The 17,700-nt window shown below is 50.9% G+C and overlaps 1 protein-coding gene across 1 annotated transcript; it reads left to right on the top strand.

Annotated features, from left to right (window-relative positions):
- Window positions 1-11,332: 11,332 nt before the first annotated feature.
- On the top strand, window positions 11,333-17,219 carry Phf13 (PHD finger protein 13). The gene is made up of 4 exons (XM_038333802.1): window positions 11,333-11,392; window positions 13,059-13,160; window positions 14,071-14,605; window positions 14,942-17,219. The coding sequence occupies exons 1-4, from the start codon at window positions 11,354-11,356 to the stop codon at window positions 15,166-15,168; spliced, it is 903 nt and encodes a 300-aa protein (XP_038189730.1). The 5' UTR covers window positions 11,333-11,353; the 3' UTR covers window positions 15,169-17,219.
- The last annotated feature ends 481 nt before the right edge of the window (window positions 17,220-17,700 follow it).

Consider the following 17,700-nt stretch of genomic DNA (forward strand, 5'->3'; position numbering starts at 1 on the left):
TTGCGCTCCTGGGAACTTCAGGACATCTGGGTACGATGATCCTGTTTTCAGTTCCGTTGGCTCCGGGATTGTTACTTAAGCCCCCCGTCAGATTTCAAAAGTACAATTCAGCACCAAAGCAGGAACAAGTCCAAGAGTTTCGTTGTATTTTTTTTTTTTTTTTTTTTTTTTTTTGGCGCGTTTAAGAAAAACCGGGCCAGATTCCAGGAAGGCGCTCCACTGTGTTCATGCCTGACTTCAAAGCGAGCAGTCAAGTCTGGTCAGCATAAAAGCAGTAGTTTACTTTCCGAGCCTACTCCTTCAGGCTATTCACGATAGGTAGGAGCAGGTCTGCAGGGGAGTGCCCAGGCTCCCAGACCTCCGGGTGACTGACTCAAAGGCTCACGGTCCGTCCGGGGAGTTCCTTAAAAAGCTGGAGATGGAGCCGCTCAGTAGTCACAGTTCTCTGAGGCGGTACATGCTGTAGGAACGCAACTATAGGAACAGGAGCCTACACTTGGAAGATACGTGTGAGTTTTGCTTAGCTTAGTTTTAGGGAAGTGTGGAGAATGAAACATCGGTGTCTGCTAATCAACTGTCCCCACCTCCTTTCTGAAAGCATTCCAGCCTCAGGTCTTGCCCATCGCGCCCCTCGGGGAGGCTGCTAGGTTGACACAGCCTTGGCAGCAGACATTTTGTTTTATTCCATTTCTAAAGCTTTTCAGGCTTTCTCTTCCACTCAGGAACCTCATCTCCTTTTCCTCTGAGAATGCAGCTGGTCTAAATTTCAGGGTCAGCATGGTAAGCACAGACTCCAAGGAAGAAAACATGCAGGTACCCCAGCAACCGCCTGTTGCCCATAGAAGGTCTGTTCACACAGCTATTAAAGGCAGTGCAGCATTCCTGGGCCCAGGAGCCTGGCCAATAGCTTACACACTCACGCGGGTCTTCTGAGGCTGAGCAACCAGGAAGTGGCTGCTCGTAGAGGAAAGTACAATAAGCCCTTGGAGTTAGCGGGCTCCTCTCAGCGTGAAGCCTAAGGATTAAATGCTGTAGCTAAGAACTGAGTATGGATTTTGTTTTTGTTGGAGATGGAACCCAGGGCCTCAGACATTCAAGGCACGCACTTTATCATCTGAGGTCTCTGCCCCTCTGCTCCCCGCTCTCCTAACATCAAAAGGGTAGGTCATTATGGAAGAATGACTCTGTAGATATTGAGATGGGAAGATGTGCATGTGTGCATGCTAGCTCCATCAAGTCAGATCATACACAGTGGGATCCAATTATACAAATTGTCTAGAAAAGAAATGAGCCTTCTCTGTCCTCTTTCTTCAGTTGTCTCCGGCTTGAACCCAGAGCCTGGCTTGTGCTTCGCTTACCCCGTAGCTGTATCAGCAGCTCTAGATTTCCCTTTCACTCTGAACATTTTTGTGTGTTGGGTGTGCGCTCATTCATGTGCCACAGTGTTGTGTAGGTCAGAGAACAGTAGCCTTGTCGACCCTTGACTTTTACCTGGCTTTTGTTTGAGCCATGGGGTCTCATGATGTAAGCTAGGCTGGCCTGAAACTGGGAGACCCACCTGTCTCTGCCTCCCAAATGCTGGGATTAATGGCCTGTGACACCACTGCAGGGCAAAATTAGCCAGGTTCTGTTAATCTACATGCTGCCCCACGCTCATTTACCTCATTTACATACTGTCTATCGGGCTTTCCTGCTTCCTCCCAGTCTGTGTGTCCCCTGGCTGGCTGGCTGGCTGGCTCCCCTTTTCTCTCTGCCCTCCAGCCCTGCCTATCCTTCCTGTGCCTAGTTATTGACCATTCAGCTTTTTTTTAAAAAATATTTATTTATTCATTATGTATACACAATATTCTGTGTGTATGCCTACAGGCCAGAAGAGGGCACCAGACCCCATTACAGATGGCTGTGAGCCACCATGTGGTTGCTGGGAATTGAACTCAGGACCTTTGGAAGACAAGGCAATGCTCTTAACCTCTGAGCCATCTCTCCAGCCCCCTTCCTCCCAGTTTCTTGAGCTGCTGTCAGTTCTGGGTAAGTGCAGCATCACCCCCATCAAAGAAGTTTCCCTTTACAGAAAATAGAATGTATCACAGAAAACCACAACTGGACACAACCCAGAGATCAGCAGACCGTGGGGAGCCCAGCCCAATGGGTACATACATCTACATCACAGCTCCTACACCTATGGCTTGGGAGCATCCTAGAAAAGTGGCAGAAAGATTCCAAGAGCCAGCACACCAGAAAGTCAGCTGTCAAACAGTGTCTCCTAGGAATGGCTGCAGAACAGAACTGGAACAATGGTAACATCAACAGGCATACTAATATGGAAAGAGGAACATCCCATAGGGTTCTATCCCTAGACAATAAAAGACAGGGACTGATGATGGTTTGGAATTAGTCCTTCCACCGGGTGGTGGTGGTGGTACACGCCTTTAATCCCAGCACTTCACTTGGGAGGCAGAGGCAGGCAGATCTCTGTGAGCTTGAGGCTAGTCTGGTCTACAGAGTGAGTTCTAGGACCATAAGCCTACACAGAAAATCTCGTCTTGAAAATAAAAAAAATTAGTCCTCCCTAGGGATGGGCCCCATAACTGGTTGTCCAATACAGAGTGGTCAGCCCTGAAACCATATACACACATATACCTAAAAACACTCAGCAGGTTATAGTCATATATTGTGAGCCACCATGTGGGTGCTGGGAATTGAACTCAGGACCTCTGGAAGAGCAGCCAGTGCTCTTAACCTCCAGCCATCTCCAGTTGTTTTTTTTTGTTGTTGTTGTTTGTTTGTTTTTTGAGATGTGATTTCTCCAAGTAACAACTCTAGCTGTTCTGGAACTCAATTTGTAGACCAAGTTGGCCTTGAACTCAGAGATCCACCTGTCTCTGCTTCCAGAGTGCTGGGATTAAAGGTGTGCACCACCACACTGCCTGGTTTAGGTCCCTTTTTAAAATGATTAACATTTTAGGGGCTGGAGAGATGGCTCCGAAGTAAGAGCACTTGTTCTTCCCACGAGTGTTCACAACTCTCTGTAACTCCAATCCTAGGGGATCTGACGGCCTCTTCAACCTCTGAGGCTAGCAGGCAAACACATGGTACATATACATGCACACATGTAAGCAAAACAGTCATACATACAAAATAATAAATAAATCTAAATATTTTAAAATAAAAAAAATTAAGCTTGTTATGACACCCTCAACTGAACATGCACGCACCCGGGACTATCCAAAATCTGGGTGGGAATGTGGTGAGAACAGACAGGCCCAGATTCAGCCCTATCAGCTGTGTAAGGAATTCTGAATGGCCGACCAACCCAGGCCTGCTAGCCAGTTCTTCCTTCTCCCTAGGGGTCTCAAGGACTCAATGTGGGGGTGTGAGACATTCACTCCCTGCAGGGTAGCAATGGCATTACACTGTGAGACTAAGTCTGAGGAAATGCTGGGCTGTGCTAAGGTGCCTTAGAGCCCTTCCCTTGAGTGCTGCAGCTCCTGTCTGGAGAGGAAGTAGGTAGGTAAGCTGTCAGATAAGCAAGAGTTTAGACATTTAAAAAATCATGAAAATTCTAATTTACCTATAATAAAATAAAATACAAAATAATAAAATAAAAAATGTGGGCTGAAAATATACATTTCAGTGGGTAGAATGTTTGTTTAGTATGCATGGGTCCTGGGTTTAATCCTTAGCACTGGGGGAAACTATAAAAGCAGACTGTTCAGGCTGCTGCTTTTTTTTTTTTTTTTTTTTTTTTTTTTTTTTTTTTTTTTTTTTGAGACTGGGTGTATGTAGCCCTGGCTGCCTGGAACTTGCTATGTAGACCAGGCTGGTTTTGAATTCACAGAGCTCTTGCCTGCCTCTGCCTCTCAAATGCTGAGACTGAAGAAGACATGTGCCATTATGACTGGCCCAAGTAGCTTGGTTATGATAATGTAAAGTATAAGACATGATTTAATCAGTGGTACTATTTAAGTAAAAATAAAACAAAACAAACAAACAAAAAAAACCAAGTCAAACAAACAAAACTGGGCATGTGAGGTAGTTTGGTGCAGGTATTTGTTCCCAAGCCTGGTGACCTGGTGACCCTTAGAACACACATTGTGGAAGGAGAGAACCAACTCCCACAAGTTCTGTCCCACCCACACAAATAAGTACAAAGAGGGACTGGAGAGACGCCTCACAGGTTAGGAGCACTGGCTGTTTTTCCAGAGGTCCTGAGTTCAATTCCCAGTAACCACATGGTGGCTCACAACCATCCGTAATGAGATCTGGTGCCCTCTTCTGGCCTGCAATGCAGGCGTACATGCAAGCAGAACACTGTATATATAGTAAGGAAAATTTTTTTAAAAAGTAAGTACAAAGAATTAAATTTAAAAACTATTTGTGCAGGCTGTAGTGGCACAGGCCTGTAATTCTGGCATTCAGGAGTCTAAATCGAGAGACTCTGAGTTTGATGCAAGGTTGGGCTACAAAACCCCCACCCATTCACACCCTCTCCACAGTCATATACTCCGAAACCTCAGCTCAGCACAGCCTGTTTGCCTGGTGATCCCTGGTTAAAAGAAAAACAAACCACTCCATTTTGGTGTCTGGATTCTAATTTTAGATAGTCAAGAAGTAACCTGCATCATGGTGAAAACTGCTTGCTACCTTTGGTTTTTGTCTAAGTTTTTGTTTTGAAAGAGGGTCTCAGGTGGTGGCAGCATACACATTTAATCCCAGCATTCAGGAGGCAGAGGCAGTTCCAGGATAGCTAGGATTACACAGAGAAACTGTCTTAAAAAACAAAACAAAGCAAAAAAAGAAAGAAAGAAAGAAAGAAAGAAAGAAAGAAAGAAAGAAAGAAAGAAAGAAAAAGGGTTTTATTATTCAGTCCTGCTTAGCCTGGAAGTCCTGCTTAGCCTGGAAGTCACTATGTAGTCAAGACTGGCCCCAAACTCATTCACACAGAGATCCACTTGTCTCTGCCTTCAGAGTGCTAGGTGTCACCCCCAGCTGGTTTTTTTTTTTGTTTTGTTTTGTTTTTTTTATGGCTGGAGAGATTGCTCAGTGGTTAGGAGCGCTGGCTCCTCTTTCAGAACCCAGGTTTGATTACCAACACCCAGACAGCAGCTTAGCACCTTTAGTTACTCCAGTCTCAGGGGATCTGATGCCCTCTCCTGGCCTCCAGGAGCACACATGTGGTCCCCAGACAAACAGAGGCACCATACCTGTAAATACACGTACAATTAAAAAAAAATAACTTTGTGTTTGTGCCTGTGCATATTGGTGTGGCTTCGAGGAGGCCAGAAGAGAATGGCAGAGGCACTGGGGCTGGAATCACAGATGTTGGGAGTCACCTGATGTGGGGCGCTGGAAACCCAGCTGGGGCCTCTGTAATGCAGCAGCTACTGACTTATCTCTCCAGCTCTACCATGCCTTTGCGGTCTACCAGTACAAAGCTCACACAAGAAATCGACTTGATTTCCCTGCCTGCGCACCAGATGATGACGCAGTTAGCAAGTATTGACTTTAAATCTTCACAGACATTCTCATCCTATAGCCTGGGTACTATGAGCTGAGAACAGCATGGTTTTGAGGAACGTACACCTACACTCTCCCTCTCTTCTGAGCAAGGCAGAGTAAGATGTGGGCAAGGCAGGCAGGAGGAGTCCTAAAATATACTCTAGCTGGAACAAGTGAGGAGCAAGAGAACTCGGGGCAGAACAAGCCTCTGGGGAAATTCACACCACACTCCAATCGCACAGTGAGTGGAGAGCGTTCCCCAAGTTCCCTAAGTGAAGGTACGGAGCATGTGACTCAGGTAGGTGAGGCTATATTTGGAATACAATTAAAATAACCACATCCTCAAATGACTGGGAAACCCCTGTATTCCTAGTATGTGACCTTGTCACAGCCTGGGCTAGTGTTGGGTCCCCTCTCCCCCAGCTTCAGGAGCAAGTAAGGTTGTCTAGAATTAGCTCTCAGCGAGCACACATTCCCCCTCCCCCGCAGGGAGAAATCAAAGGTGTGACTCTGGGGTCTGGGGTCTGGATACCATGACTGACATTGCTACTTAAGATGCTCTAGGTCAGCCGGACCATGGAGCCAAGAGTTAGCACACCTGCAAACAAGCAGGCACGGAAAACGGAGACTTTCCAGAGAGAAGAGCCTTTACCACAGCCGGGCAGTTTGGGTCAAAACACTTAAATTTAGGGAACTGAGACACAGCTCAGCAGGTCAGAGTTCTTGCTGGGCTGGCAGAGGACCAGGGTGAGGTTCCCAGCAACCACATCCTCTCCTGACCTCCAAAGACATTGCACAGGTACTGTGCAGTATCCAACCAGGCAAAAAACACCTATAGAAGTAAATTTTTTTTTCTTATTTTTTTAAATATTTATTTATTTATTATGTATACAATATTCTGTCTGTGTTTATGTCTGCAGGCCAGAAGAGGGCACCAGACCCCATTACAGATGGTTGTGAAGCACCATGTGGTTGCTGGGAATTGAACTCAGGACCTTTGGAAGAGCAGGCAATGCTCTTAACCTCTGAGCCATCTCTCCAGCCCCTCATTTTTTTTATTAAAGATTTCCATCTCCTCCCCTCCTCCTCCCCCTTCCCTCCCCTCCCTTCCACCCATACCCCCACTCCACCCCTCTCCAAGACAAAGAGCCATCAGGGTTCCCTTCACTATGTTAAGTCTATAGAAGTAAATTTTAAAAGATTTAGTGTGTTTCCAATTACATATATGTACCTGTCTGTGGGTAAATACGTTTGAATGCAAATTCCACAGAGGACCAGAGGCACTGGACTTCTCCAGAGGTGGAGGGGTACAGTGCACTTGATGGGGGTGCTGGGAACAGAACGGAGCTGCACCAAACCACACAGCTATCTCTTCAGCCTCCTCCCTTTTGAAGATTTTAGTCTTACATGTGTGCCCACATACATGTAGATGTCTAATCAACTCGAATATGAGTTGTGAGCCTCCTCACTCAGGTCTTTGGAACAGAACTTGAGCCCTTTGTAACAGTAGTCCTTACCCTTGACCACTGAGCCATCCTTCCAACCCCTAGAATATGCGGCTTTTTCCGGGTGGTGGTGGTGCACACCTTTAATCCCAGCACTCAAGAGGAAAAGACAGGTGGATCTCTGTGAGTTCGAGCCAGCCTGGTTTCCAGAGCAAGTTCCAGGACAGGCTCCAAAGCAACAGAGAAACCCTGTCTTGGAAAAACAAAACAAACAAAAAAAAAACCCAAAAAAACAAAAAAAGGAATGTGACTTTGGAAAAGTTTAAACAATTCTTTGGCACAAACATTAGACTTTATCTCACACAAACTGGGCAAGTACCCCGCCATGAACCTGTATCCAACTAGGGAGGCCAGTATTTGAGACAGCATTTTGTTTGTAATTCAGGCTGGCCTGGAACCATGGAAATTCTCCTGCCTCAGACTTCGGCGTGCTAGTACTTGGGTGAGCCACCATGACTAGCTGAGAATCATTTCTCTACTTATTTTTAAGCCGTGCTGGGGACAAATCCAAGGGCTTTCTGCATGATGGATTGCCACTGCACAGACAACTTCCTGTTTGTTTTTCTGTTGGGGAAGGGGCTCTACTGACAGCCTCAGTATGTTTCGTCCAGGCTGTCTCAGCTTCCCAAACGCTGGGATTACAGATGTGAGCCATCGTGCCTGGCCTTGACTCAGTCTTTAACTTTTAGGTTTATTTATGTGAGTATTTTGCTTGCATGTCTATTTGTGCATCATGTCTGGTGTCCAAGGAGGACAAAAGAGCACACAAAATCTACTGGAACTGGAGTTGCAGGTGGCTGTGCACAACCATGTGGGTGCCAAGAGTTGAACCCAAGTTCTCTGTAAAAACAACAAGTGCTCTTAACTACTAAGCCGTCTCTCCAGCCCCAGGTTTCTATTTTTAAAAGATTTTATATTATTTTTCTAGGATTTTGAAACTTCGCTTTTCTGTGTAGTCTTGGCTGTCCTGAATTCACTCTGTAGAATAGGCTGACCTTGAACTCAGAGATCCACCGGCCTCTGCCTCCCAAATGCTGGGACTAAAGGTATGTGTCACCATTGCCCAGCTCAGATTTTTCTAAAAAACAGTTTATGTGCATTAGCGTGTATGTCTGTGTGACAGTGTTGGGTCCCCTGAAACTTGAGTTATAGACAGTTGTGAACAGCCATGTGGGTGCTGGGAGTTGAACCTGGGTCCCCTGGAAGAGCAGTTTGTGCTCTTAACCACTGAGCTATCTCTCCAGCCAACCCTCTGTTTGGATTTTATTACTATTAGAGACAATATAGCTCTAAGTTGGCCTCACATTCACAGAGATCCACCTGTCTTTGCCTAAATGAGTGCAGAGATTAAAGGTGTTTGCCATTTGGTTTTCTTTATTATGTTTTATTCCAAGACAGTGCTTGCCTGGGAATACAGGCATGCAGCACTGACCCCTGCTACCTTGCGTGCTTGTGTTTCTGAGTGTGGGTTTGTACATAATGAAATACTATCTGTGGAGGCCAGAGGAGGTGTTGGATCCCCTAGAGCTGGGGCTACCCTCAGTTCTGGGTTGTCTGATGTGTGTGCTGGGGACAGACCAAGTCCTCTGGAACCCCTGATGTAACGTTTACCCCGGGAAACAAAGATCGGGTATAGTCATTGACTTTTTGATTTGCATCGGATAGTGTCTCGGGTCATCCAGGCTGGCCTCAGATTCATGTTACCAAGGTTGACCTTGCTGTAGTCCTGATTTTCTCTCCTCTATCCCCACCTCTGGGGTTACAGGTGTGCACCAGCATGCTGACGTGTAGCACTTTCATTTTATGTTTTGTTTTTCTGAGACGTGATCTCTCTGTGTAACAGTCCTGGCTGCCTTGGAACTCTCTTTGTAGACCAGGCTGGCCTCGAACTCACTGAGATCCACCTGCCTCTGCCTCCCGAGTGCTGGGATTAAAGGCGTGCGCCACTACTGCCCAGCCCTTTAAGATTTATATGTAGGAGTGTTTTGCTAGCATGTATATCTGTGCAGTGTGTGTGTGTGTGTGCTTGGTGACCTCCAGGGTCAGAAGACATTGTTAGGGTCTCAGGAAATACAATTACGGAGGGTTGTGAGAGCCCATGTGCTGTTGGGTTGGGAATGGAACCCCAGGGTTCTGTAAGAACAAGACATGTAGTCCTAACTGCTGCTGGTGTACCTCTGAACTACCAGATACCAGAGCCTAAATAACTTAGAGTCTTGCATGTTACAGCTAAGTGGCCCACCCTCAACCTTCATGGATAAGTTCCTGTCAACCTTAGATCTCTCTGAAACCTAGGAAGGGATTTTAACTTTCGGCAATCCTGTCTCAGTCTCCTGAATGCTGGAATTAGACACCACACCTGACTCTTAGGTTTTTTTTTTTTCTATACAAGAAAAACTAAGTCACTTCAGGTGAGTCTGACCATGGGCAAAACTAGTCAATCTCCAGACATTTGCTTTAGACACAAACATCATGAAATATCCTAATACTGCATTTGACCATATTGAAGGTCCTACCAGCTAAGCCCACAGTCCCTGTTTTCTTTGTAATAATTCATCTGTGCACTACTTCAATGTATCACCTCTGGGAAGCCCTCAACAAGGCTTCATTATTGTAAAAATCATAACACAACAAAAACAACTACTTTTATTGAGTAAGTCACTGTGATAGAAATTTTATTTAGGCTTAGGGAATTGAGGCTGGTTTCTGAGATCAACACCGTTTCTCTTCTTTTGAGAAGGTCTCACATTGCTCAGGCTAGCCTCCAGTTATGTAGTATCCCTTTCTCGTTCCTTCTCTCTCCTTCCTCCCCCACCCTCCCATTCACAAAGTCTCAGTACGCAGCCCTGCCTGGCCAGCAATTCGCCGTGTAGACCAGGCTGGCCTCAAGTCCCGCCTGCTCCTGCCTGCTGGGTGTAATGGGATCACTACACCTGGCTAAACCTATTCTTTCCAGCAATGTTCACATGAAGATTCGCTTAAGCACGGAAACAGCCATAATCACTGACTAGCCACTCTCCACAGGCTCTCAATCTCGTCTTTTTCCTGCGTCACTGTTTTCTCATTCGAATTTAAAATCTTATGTCGCTCTTTCGACAGCTTTTACAGTTGCCAAATATATTACTGAACAATGTGTACTTTCCTTCTACACGATTATTAACGTTAAAATATCAATAACAGCCTTACGGTAACGTCACCAAGGCACTCCGCTAAGCGTTCCGGGTCGACCTTGCACACCCACAGCAGAGCCTGGTCTGGCCTTCGTGCACTGCCCACATTCGCCGTGGACACCACGCACCCGCCGCCTCTCGGATCCCAGGAAAAGCGTTAACTCCGGAGGCGCAGCGTTTCCCGTCGCCGCAGCCCTGGGACAGCGGGGAGGAAAACAAAAAGCGACCTGAAGCCCGGGGCGGGCTGGGAGTTCGGCCCCACCTTCAGCTGCTCGCACCGGGTGCCCACAAGCGGTCCCTCCAGGCCTAACGCCGCGCTCGACCGCCCGCCCGCCCGCTCGCTCGCCCGGAACCTCCAGCTAAACGCCCGCGGCCGCGAAAACAAGTGCGCTCCGCCCTCGCGGACGTCAGCGGCCCGCCCCCATCCTGCCTCAGCCGCCGGGACACCCCCGCCCCACAAAGGCCCAAGCCCAGGCCCCACGGGAGAAAGCGGAGCCCCGGCCACCGCCCTCCGAGACCCAGGCCGCTGGCTCGACCCCGCCCCCGCGCAGCCCGCGGCCTGCTGCCCCTCCCCCACCAGCCGGGAGGTGGAACTCCCGCCCCTCCCCCGCTCCCGAGTCCTGTCAGTGCCGCCCCCGCTGTCGTACGCGGCCGCAAGGCCTCTTGGGAGTTGAAGTTCTGAGACGGCCTTTCGATGCGGTAGCGCCGCGCTCGGGACTACGAGGCCCACAATGCCGCGCGCCGCGGGCGCCACGCCCCCACATTGACGCAGTCCAGCCATCCCCGGACTACAGTTCCCGACGACCCTCGCAGCGCTCCCGCCCTCCCTCCCGAGACACGAGCCGAACTGGGCGTCAGGTCGGGGAGCCGGTCGGGTTCCCGCTCGCTGTCGCCGCCGCCGCCCCCCACAGTGCCTCTCCCGCCTCTCCACAGCATCGGTCGTGGGAGCTGCATCCTCCACTCAGGTCGCTGTGGACACTTCAGTCCGGGATCAGCGAGCCTGCGACGCGACACACCGACACCCCCGTCACCTCCAGCCCGGGCGACCCCTCCCTGGACGGGTCCGCCCTCGCCCTGCTCGGTGCCGGAGCCCCCCGGCCCGGAGAGCCTGCGGGCCCGCTCTCGCACTCCGGCCTCGGCACTCCCCCAGCCGCCGCCCCCCACCCACCCACCCGGAACATGGACTCCGACTCCTGCGCCGCCGCTTTCCACCCCGAGGTGAGTGTGAGCTTCGCCCCGCCGCCCCCTCCCCGGCCTTGGCTGCGCTCCCGGCCGAGCGGGACCCCGGGAAGCCGTCTCGAGCCCGGCTTCCCTCCCCCCACGTTCGCCCGGCGCCCCTAGCTCGGGCCCGCGCTGCTGCTCCCCGCCGGTCCTCCCCGGGCGCCGCGCCCACCCTCCCGCCGCCCCGGCTGGGGCTCGTGGGGGTCCTCTCCTCATCTCCCCGGGGCGGCCCGGCCCCCTCGGAACGGCTACGCGCGCGGTCCTGCCGCCCCCTCCACCGGCCAGGCCGCGCCCCACCCCCACGGCGCCCGCGTCCCGGGGGTCCGCACTCGGGAACCGGACTCCGTCTCCCGCGCCTGCCCCTCCCCCTCCTTCCGGGGAGCGGCCCCCGCGCAGCGCCTCCGGCTGGGTCTGGGTCGGTGTGCGGGGTGTGCGGCGGGGGCGGGGCGGGGCGCGGACGGTCCGCCGTGTCGCTGCTGCGGCGGGAGGCGCCGGGGCCTGCGTGGCGCCGGGACACCCACCCAGGGTCCCGCGGGCGTCCCGCACCCCACGGGTGGGCCCCGCACCTTCCGGGGCCTGCGCGGGCGAGCGGGCGGCGCGCGCCATCTGCTCCGTGAGGGAGGGCGGGTCCCTGGCCACCGCGGCACCGCCCCGCACTCGCGTCCGCGGCCCTGACCCCCCTCCCCCCCCCCACTGCGATGTCCCCCGGGGCGAAATTAAAGTTCTGCCTGAGTTTGGGGCCCGGTGGCGCGGCCTAAGGCCGCCCGAGTGCCGGGAGCGCGCGGCCCGCTCTGTCGCCTGCGGGGCTGGCCGAGGGGCGGGAGTGAGCGGCCTGCCCGTGCAAGTTGGGACCGCGTTTGAAAGTGCTGCTCCTTCGCGGGAGGCTTTCGGAGGTCGGCTCGGTGTCCCCCTTCCAGCTGGCCGAGCACCTGAGTGCGGGTGGGGGTGGTGACAAGTTGCGGGAGCAACCGCAGGGAATGTTCCCGGGGCCTTGGATGCTCCGCCTTCTCGGGAGAAAATCCCTTTTTGTGGTGGGTGCTGTGCGGCCGTTGAGAACGGCCCCTGAGCCGGCCGATCCTGCCTGCTTCGTAAGTGCGCACTTCGAGCGGTGCGTTCTCCATTCCGACTCGGTGTTAAGAACATTTGGGTGTCCGCAGGCATCCCGCCCCTCCCAGGAGAGGAGGATGTCCCTCCGAGCCCCGAGCTGCAGACACTGGGGCTCCCCCTCCCTGTCTTGGCCTCCAGGGAGTCAGGTTTGGAGAGCAAGGAGAGATTAAGCAGCTGGTTTTTGAAATCACTTAATTTTTCTTTAGAGCCACAGCTGCAGTTTGTTTTCAGAGTGGAAAATCTAGCAAAAATGTCGATGTTGGAGCTCCCGATAGGCCTGCAGGGACAAACAGATAAGGCGGGTGCCAGGAGGTGGACTCCACAAGCTTTTATCTTCTAGCTAGTTTCCCAGTGTTCTTGGCACAGAATTTTAAAACTCCTCTTTCTACCTTAAAGAACACTTTGTTGTTTCTTGACCCCAACTCACCTTATCTTGTTTCTAGACTGTAAATTCTGCAGTGCTGTGTGAGTTGGCAATAAAAGTTGCAGCTTGCTTTGTTTTGGTCAGCTTCACCTCCTGGAGTTTTCTTCACAGCCCCTTTGTTCCCCTCCACAGGAGTACTCCCCCAGCTGTAAGAGGCGCCGCACTGTTGAAGACTTCAACAAATTCTGCACCTTCGTCTTGGCATATGCTGGCTACATCCCCTACCCGAAGGAGGTAATGATTACAGAGTTTGGAGCATCAGCCTCCAGTGCCTTGGCTCACTGCTACAGGTGCTTTAGCAGTAGCGGGTCTGGAGGCACTTGGTGCCAGCTTCAGGCAGCAGTCTGGCAGGAATGAGGTTTTTGGGAACCTAGATGAGCTCAGACAGGGAACAGGGAAGTGATTCCAAAGCTTCCGAAAGCTTCTCTAGAACTGACTAAACAAATAGATTTCCATTTACTTATTTATTTTTGGTTTTTCTGTGTAGCCCTAGCTGTCCTGGAATTCACTCTTTAGACCAGGCTGGCTTTGAACCACTTTCCTTAAAGGCTTGTGCTGCTACGCTCAGCTGTTTTTTGGTTTTTTTTTTTTTTTTTTTTTTGACTTTTAAAGAAGGTCAAAAATTTGAAACTAACTTAAGTCACCTAATTGAAAAATACCTGTTGTGAGCCAGGAATGTGCATGCCTTTAATCCAGCATTCAGGAGGCAGAGGCAGGCAGATCTCTTGAGGTTGGGGCTGTTGGGAGAACAAATGGAGGTGTACTCTTCCTTCCTCAGGGAGACTGAAGCTGAGAGAAGGTGATTGATTGTAGTAGCGGTTTCTGTAGGATCTTGGAGGGTGGGAAGAACTCAGGGCCCTTTTCTTGTATGCTAGGCAAGCACTCGGCCACTCCAGTCCCGAATTGCACCTTAGCCTTGACTGTGAGCTTTGTCCTGGCTCTGGGCAGGAAAATCTCAGTGAGGGAAGGTGTGCCATCCTGGTCTGCTGGCGAGTTAATACTAATGAGGTCATATAAGTTTGATGTTGGTTTGAGCCCAGGTTCCAGGTTGTGCTTGCTCAGTGTAGAAGGACTGACCTGCTTGGAGGCTCCTAGCCCTGGAGGCTGCTTAGATGACCAACCACACCCTGTTGCTCTGTTTCAGGAGCCCCCCTTGAGGAGCAGCCCCAGCCCCGCCAACAGCACTGCGGGTACCATCGACAGTGATGGCTGGGACACGGGCTTCTCTGACATCACCTCCTCTGTGCCCTTGCCGGTGTCGGACCGCTGCTTCAGCCACCTGCAGCCTTCCCTCCTGCAGCGGGCAAAGCCCAGTGACTTCCTGCTGGACAGGAAGAAGACAGACAAGCTGAAGAAGAAGAAGAAGAGGAAGCGGAGGGACAGTGACATTCCTGTGAAGGAGGGGTACAGAGGGGGTTTGCTGAAGCTGGAAGCTGCAGACCCATACGTAGAGACCCCCACCAGCCCCACCATACAGGATATTCCCCAGGCCTCTGCTGACCCCTGCTCAGGCTGGGACTCTGACACTCCCTCAAGTGGCTCTTGTGCTACTGTGTCACCTGATCAGGTTAAAGAAATAAAAACTGAAGGGAAACGGACTATTGTCCGACAGGGGAAGCAGGTGGTGTTCCGGGATGAAGACAGCACTGGCAACGACGAGGACATCATGGTAGACTCAGGTGAGTGCTTTGAACAGAGGGTCTAGGCCCTGGGGTGGGATCAGGGAGGAAGTGTGGAAGGGCAGATAGGTGCCCTTAAGAGTTGTTAGCTCCTGGGTACAACCCAAGATTTCTGTCCAAGCCTAAGTGTGAATTTAACGTAGTTCCCCCCCCCCCCCACATGGCTCTCAGCACTGTTTGGGATGAAGTCACTGCCTTCAGAGAGACACCAGCTCAGCTAGTGCAGCTGGTGTGAGTGTGGCCACACTCAGGCCACCGTGTGCTGGATGTGCAGCTCCCAGGCAAGATGGCGGGCCTCAGGAGGTTCTCACTTGTCAACTGTTCATTTCCCTCCAGATGACGATTCCTGGGATCTTGTCACCTGTTTCTGCATGAAGCCCTTTGCTGGTCGCCCCATGATAGAGTGTAATGAGTGCCACACCTGGATCCACCTGTCCTGTGCGAAGATCCGCAAGTCCAATGTTCCGGAAGTGTTTGTCTGCCAAAAGTGCCGGGACTCCAAGTTCGATATCCGACGTTCCAATCGTTCCCGAATGGGCTCCCGGAAGCTGTTTCTGGACTGATTTTGGAGCTGGCCAGGAGATAGGCGGGACTGGAAGGGCCTGGGCTCTGTGGCCTCCCTTAGTTGAGCACAGAACTCCTGGCTCTGGTGCAGGCAGACCCTGCCACTCAGGTGCCTAAGCAAAGGACTAGCTGTCCAGATAAAACTGTACATAGCCAGTGAGCAGATAAAATGGTGGCCAAAGCTACTGCTCCAGCTGTGTTCTCTGTACCGGAGACAGACTGAGCACCAGGTCTACTTGAGCTGAGTGCGGGCACACAGGATCGTTAGCCAGTTCCCACTGTTGGGAGCCGTTCTAGCTGTCAGTCCTGTCTCCTCTGCTTGGGAGTGGAGTTGTTCTGTTTCCCAGGCCTGTGTCTGTTCCAGTGTTGGTGTTATCACAAGTGTCTATGCAGCAGCTGTCCAGGTTGTCTGCCCTTTGTGAGCTCATTGTCCCTGCCTTAGTTGTACTTACTGGGCTAGGGAGTTGCTTCCTTAGAGATCTGGTGTCCCCAAGAGGAGCCCTTGGTGGTGGGTGAGCGGTGAGTCTTTGGTTTTCACTGTTTGTTGAAGGGGACAGTATGTACCCACTTCTCCACAGAGCGGGTTGTGGGTAGAGGCTGTCCTGTGTTCATAACTCAGTTATTGTTTTGCACGATGTAAAAAAAAAAAAACATTTTTCCGCACGATACAGTCCAAAGTATTGGCCAGTGTCTTCCTACAAGCTGTCGGTGGTCCGTGCCCCGGGGTGCCCAGCACCACCCTCTGTGGAAGCACTTGGTTTCTCTGTTCATCTGCTCCAGTAGCAGCCCCCAGATGACACTGTCCTCAGGACCTATGTGCTGTTCGTTTAGATGACGGTTAGAAAGAATCCAAGGGCGTCCTGCAAGGACTGCCCTTCCATGCACACAGGCTGGCCTGCTGGTATCCTGGGGCAAGGCATGGGTTTGGATTAGTGCTGTAACATCAGCTTTCAACAGTGTGCAGAGTTGGAAAGGTGTGACCCAGAGCCCGGTCTGGGTGAGGGCTGCCCCCTCACCGGAACACTGGTGGTCTTAGGGCTGGAATGAAGAGGGAGCGCTGTGGCTCTCAGGCCCTTGTTCTCAGCAGTGTTTGGCAGTGGGTATATTTCTTAAGTATTGTTTCTTGTTAGGCATGAGACAGGGAAGAGTACCCAAGTAAGTCCCATTTCTTCCCCCTGTGTAACACCTTTGCAGGGTCACCAGGATTTCATCTTAAACACCAAAGGAGCTCAGACTGTAACTTGGTTAATCAGAGCCCTTCTTGGGGGGAGGGAAAGGGGTGGGTCTCAGTGTCTTTCACGCTTGTCCAGTTTAAGTAACTGTCTTAGTTTTTTGTTTGTTTTTAAAGTCCTGTTGCTCATATTAAAGTACAGAGACATACTCATTGCTTAAGCTCAGTTGGTCTCGCAGATCTCAAGGGAGAACTGCTATAGTGAAGGAGCTGTTCCAGAAAGTCTTGTCCCCAGGCTATTGTCTGGCTCTGACTGGAGTAAATACCCAGGACAAGTTAGAGGAATTTGCCAAAGACCTGCCCCATGACAGTACTTGTCCAGTATCCTCACTCTGAGAAGAACCAAAGTTCCAGTAGGTGGTTTTTTTTTTTTTTTTTTTTTTTTTTTTTTTTTTTTTTTTAAAGTGCATTTAAGAATACGTGGTTTTGTTGTGGTTTGGTGTGGAAGGCCATTGTTGTTTGTGCCCAGAGATTTGATAGCTCTGGGATACAGTGACACTCATCTCAATTTGTTTGCTTGCTTTGTGTTTTTAAGGGGAGTTTTCCCTGAGGGTGGTTTGGGGGGTAGATTGAGCTGGGCAGCTGTCATCAGCTTCTTTATGCAAACTGGGCATGACCCTTCTAGGGACTCCTGGTTGATGCTAGTGATGTGAGGGGAGGGAAAGGTGTCACCCCCAAAGTAGACCCCTCCCATTGGCTTTGGCTAGGCCAGACACAACATCGTTTACATGGTTCTGTGTAATTATAAAGTTTATGTGTATAAAGCAAGCTGTTTCTGTGAAACTGTATATTTTGTAAATAAAGATATTGCTACTTTGAGGTTGGTGTCTCCTGAGTTATCCTGTGCTGAAGGACACTGCGTCTTCCCAGTCACTCACCCGGGTGGTGACTCTGGCAAAGCTGACTTGGTTTTGGCATTTAGCACAATGAAAAGGACCGCAATTCCTGGTCCGCTTCCCCAGTTAACTCCTAGACCTGGTGTAGCTTACCGACAGGCTTGAGCACTAGGCAGAGGCAGGGGGATCTCTTGAGTTTGATGCCAGCCTGGTCTACAGAGCGAGTTCCACGAAAGGCTCCAAAGCTACACAGAGAAACCCTGTTTTGGAACAGGAGAAAAAAGCTTCTCTTGTTCCTCAGTCACTGTCTCTGCCAAAGGTGTTGTGCCCACCCCCAGACTTACCTGTGCTTCAAAGCCACAGCCTTTCTGCTCTGCAAGTTTGGGATTGGAACTTTCTTGTCCCATCATGGTGATAGGCCTTTAAGCCCAGCATTAGGTAAGCAGAGAGAGGCGGATCTGAGA

The sequence above is a fragment of the Arvicola amphibius genome, chromosome 6 (assembly GCF_903992535.2).
Source record: "Arvicola amphibius chromosome 6, mArvAmp1.2, whole genome shotgun sequence".
In the NCBI taxonomy this organism is placed as follows: Eukaryota; Metazoa; Chordata; class Mammalia; order Rodentia; family Cricetidae; genus Arvicola; species Arvicola amphibius.

Bases quoted from the DNA above. Each gene is read 5' to 3' on its own strand.
- Phf13 (XM_038333802.1), top strand. From the start codon at position 11,354: ATGGACTCCGACTCCTGCGCCGCCGCTTTCCACCCCGAG. The intron at 11,393-13,058 runs GTGAGTGTGAGC...TCCCCTCCACAG, and splicing joins CCGCCGCTTTCCACCCCGAG to GAGTACTCCCCCAGCTGTAA. The intron at 13,161-14,070 runs GTAATGATTACA...GCTCTGTTTCAG, and splicing joins ACATCCCCTACCCGAAGGAG to GAGCCCCCCTTGAGGAGCAG.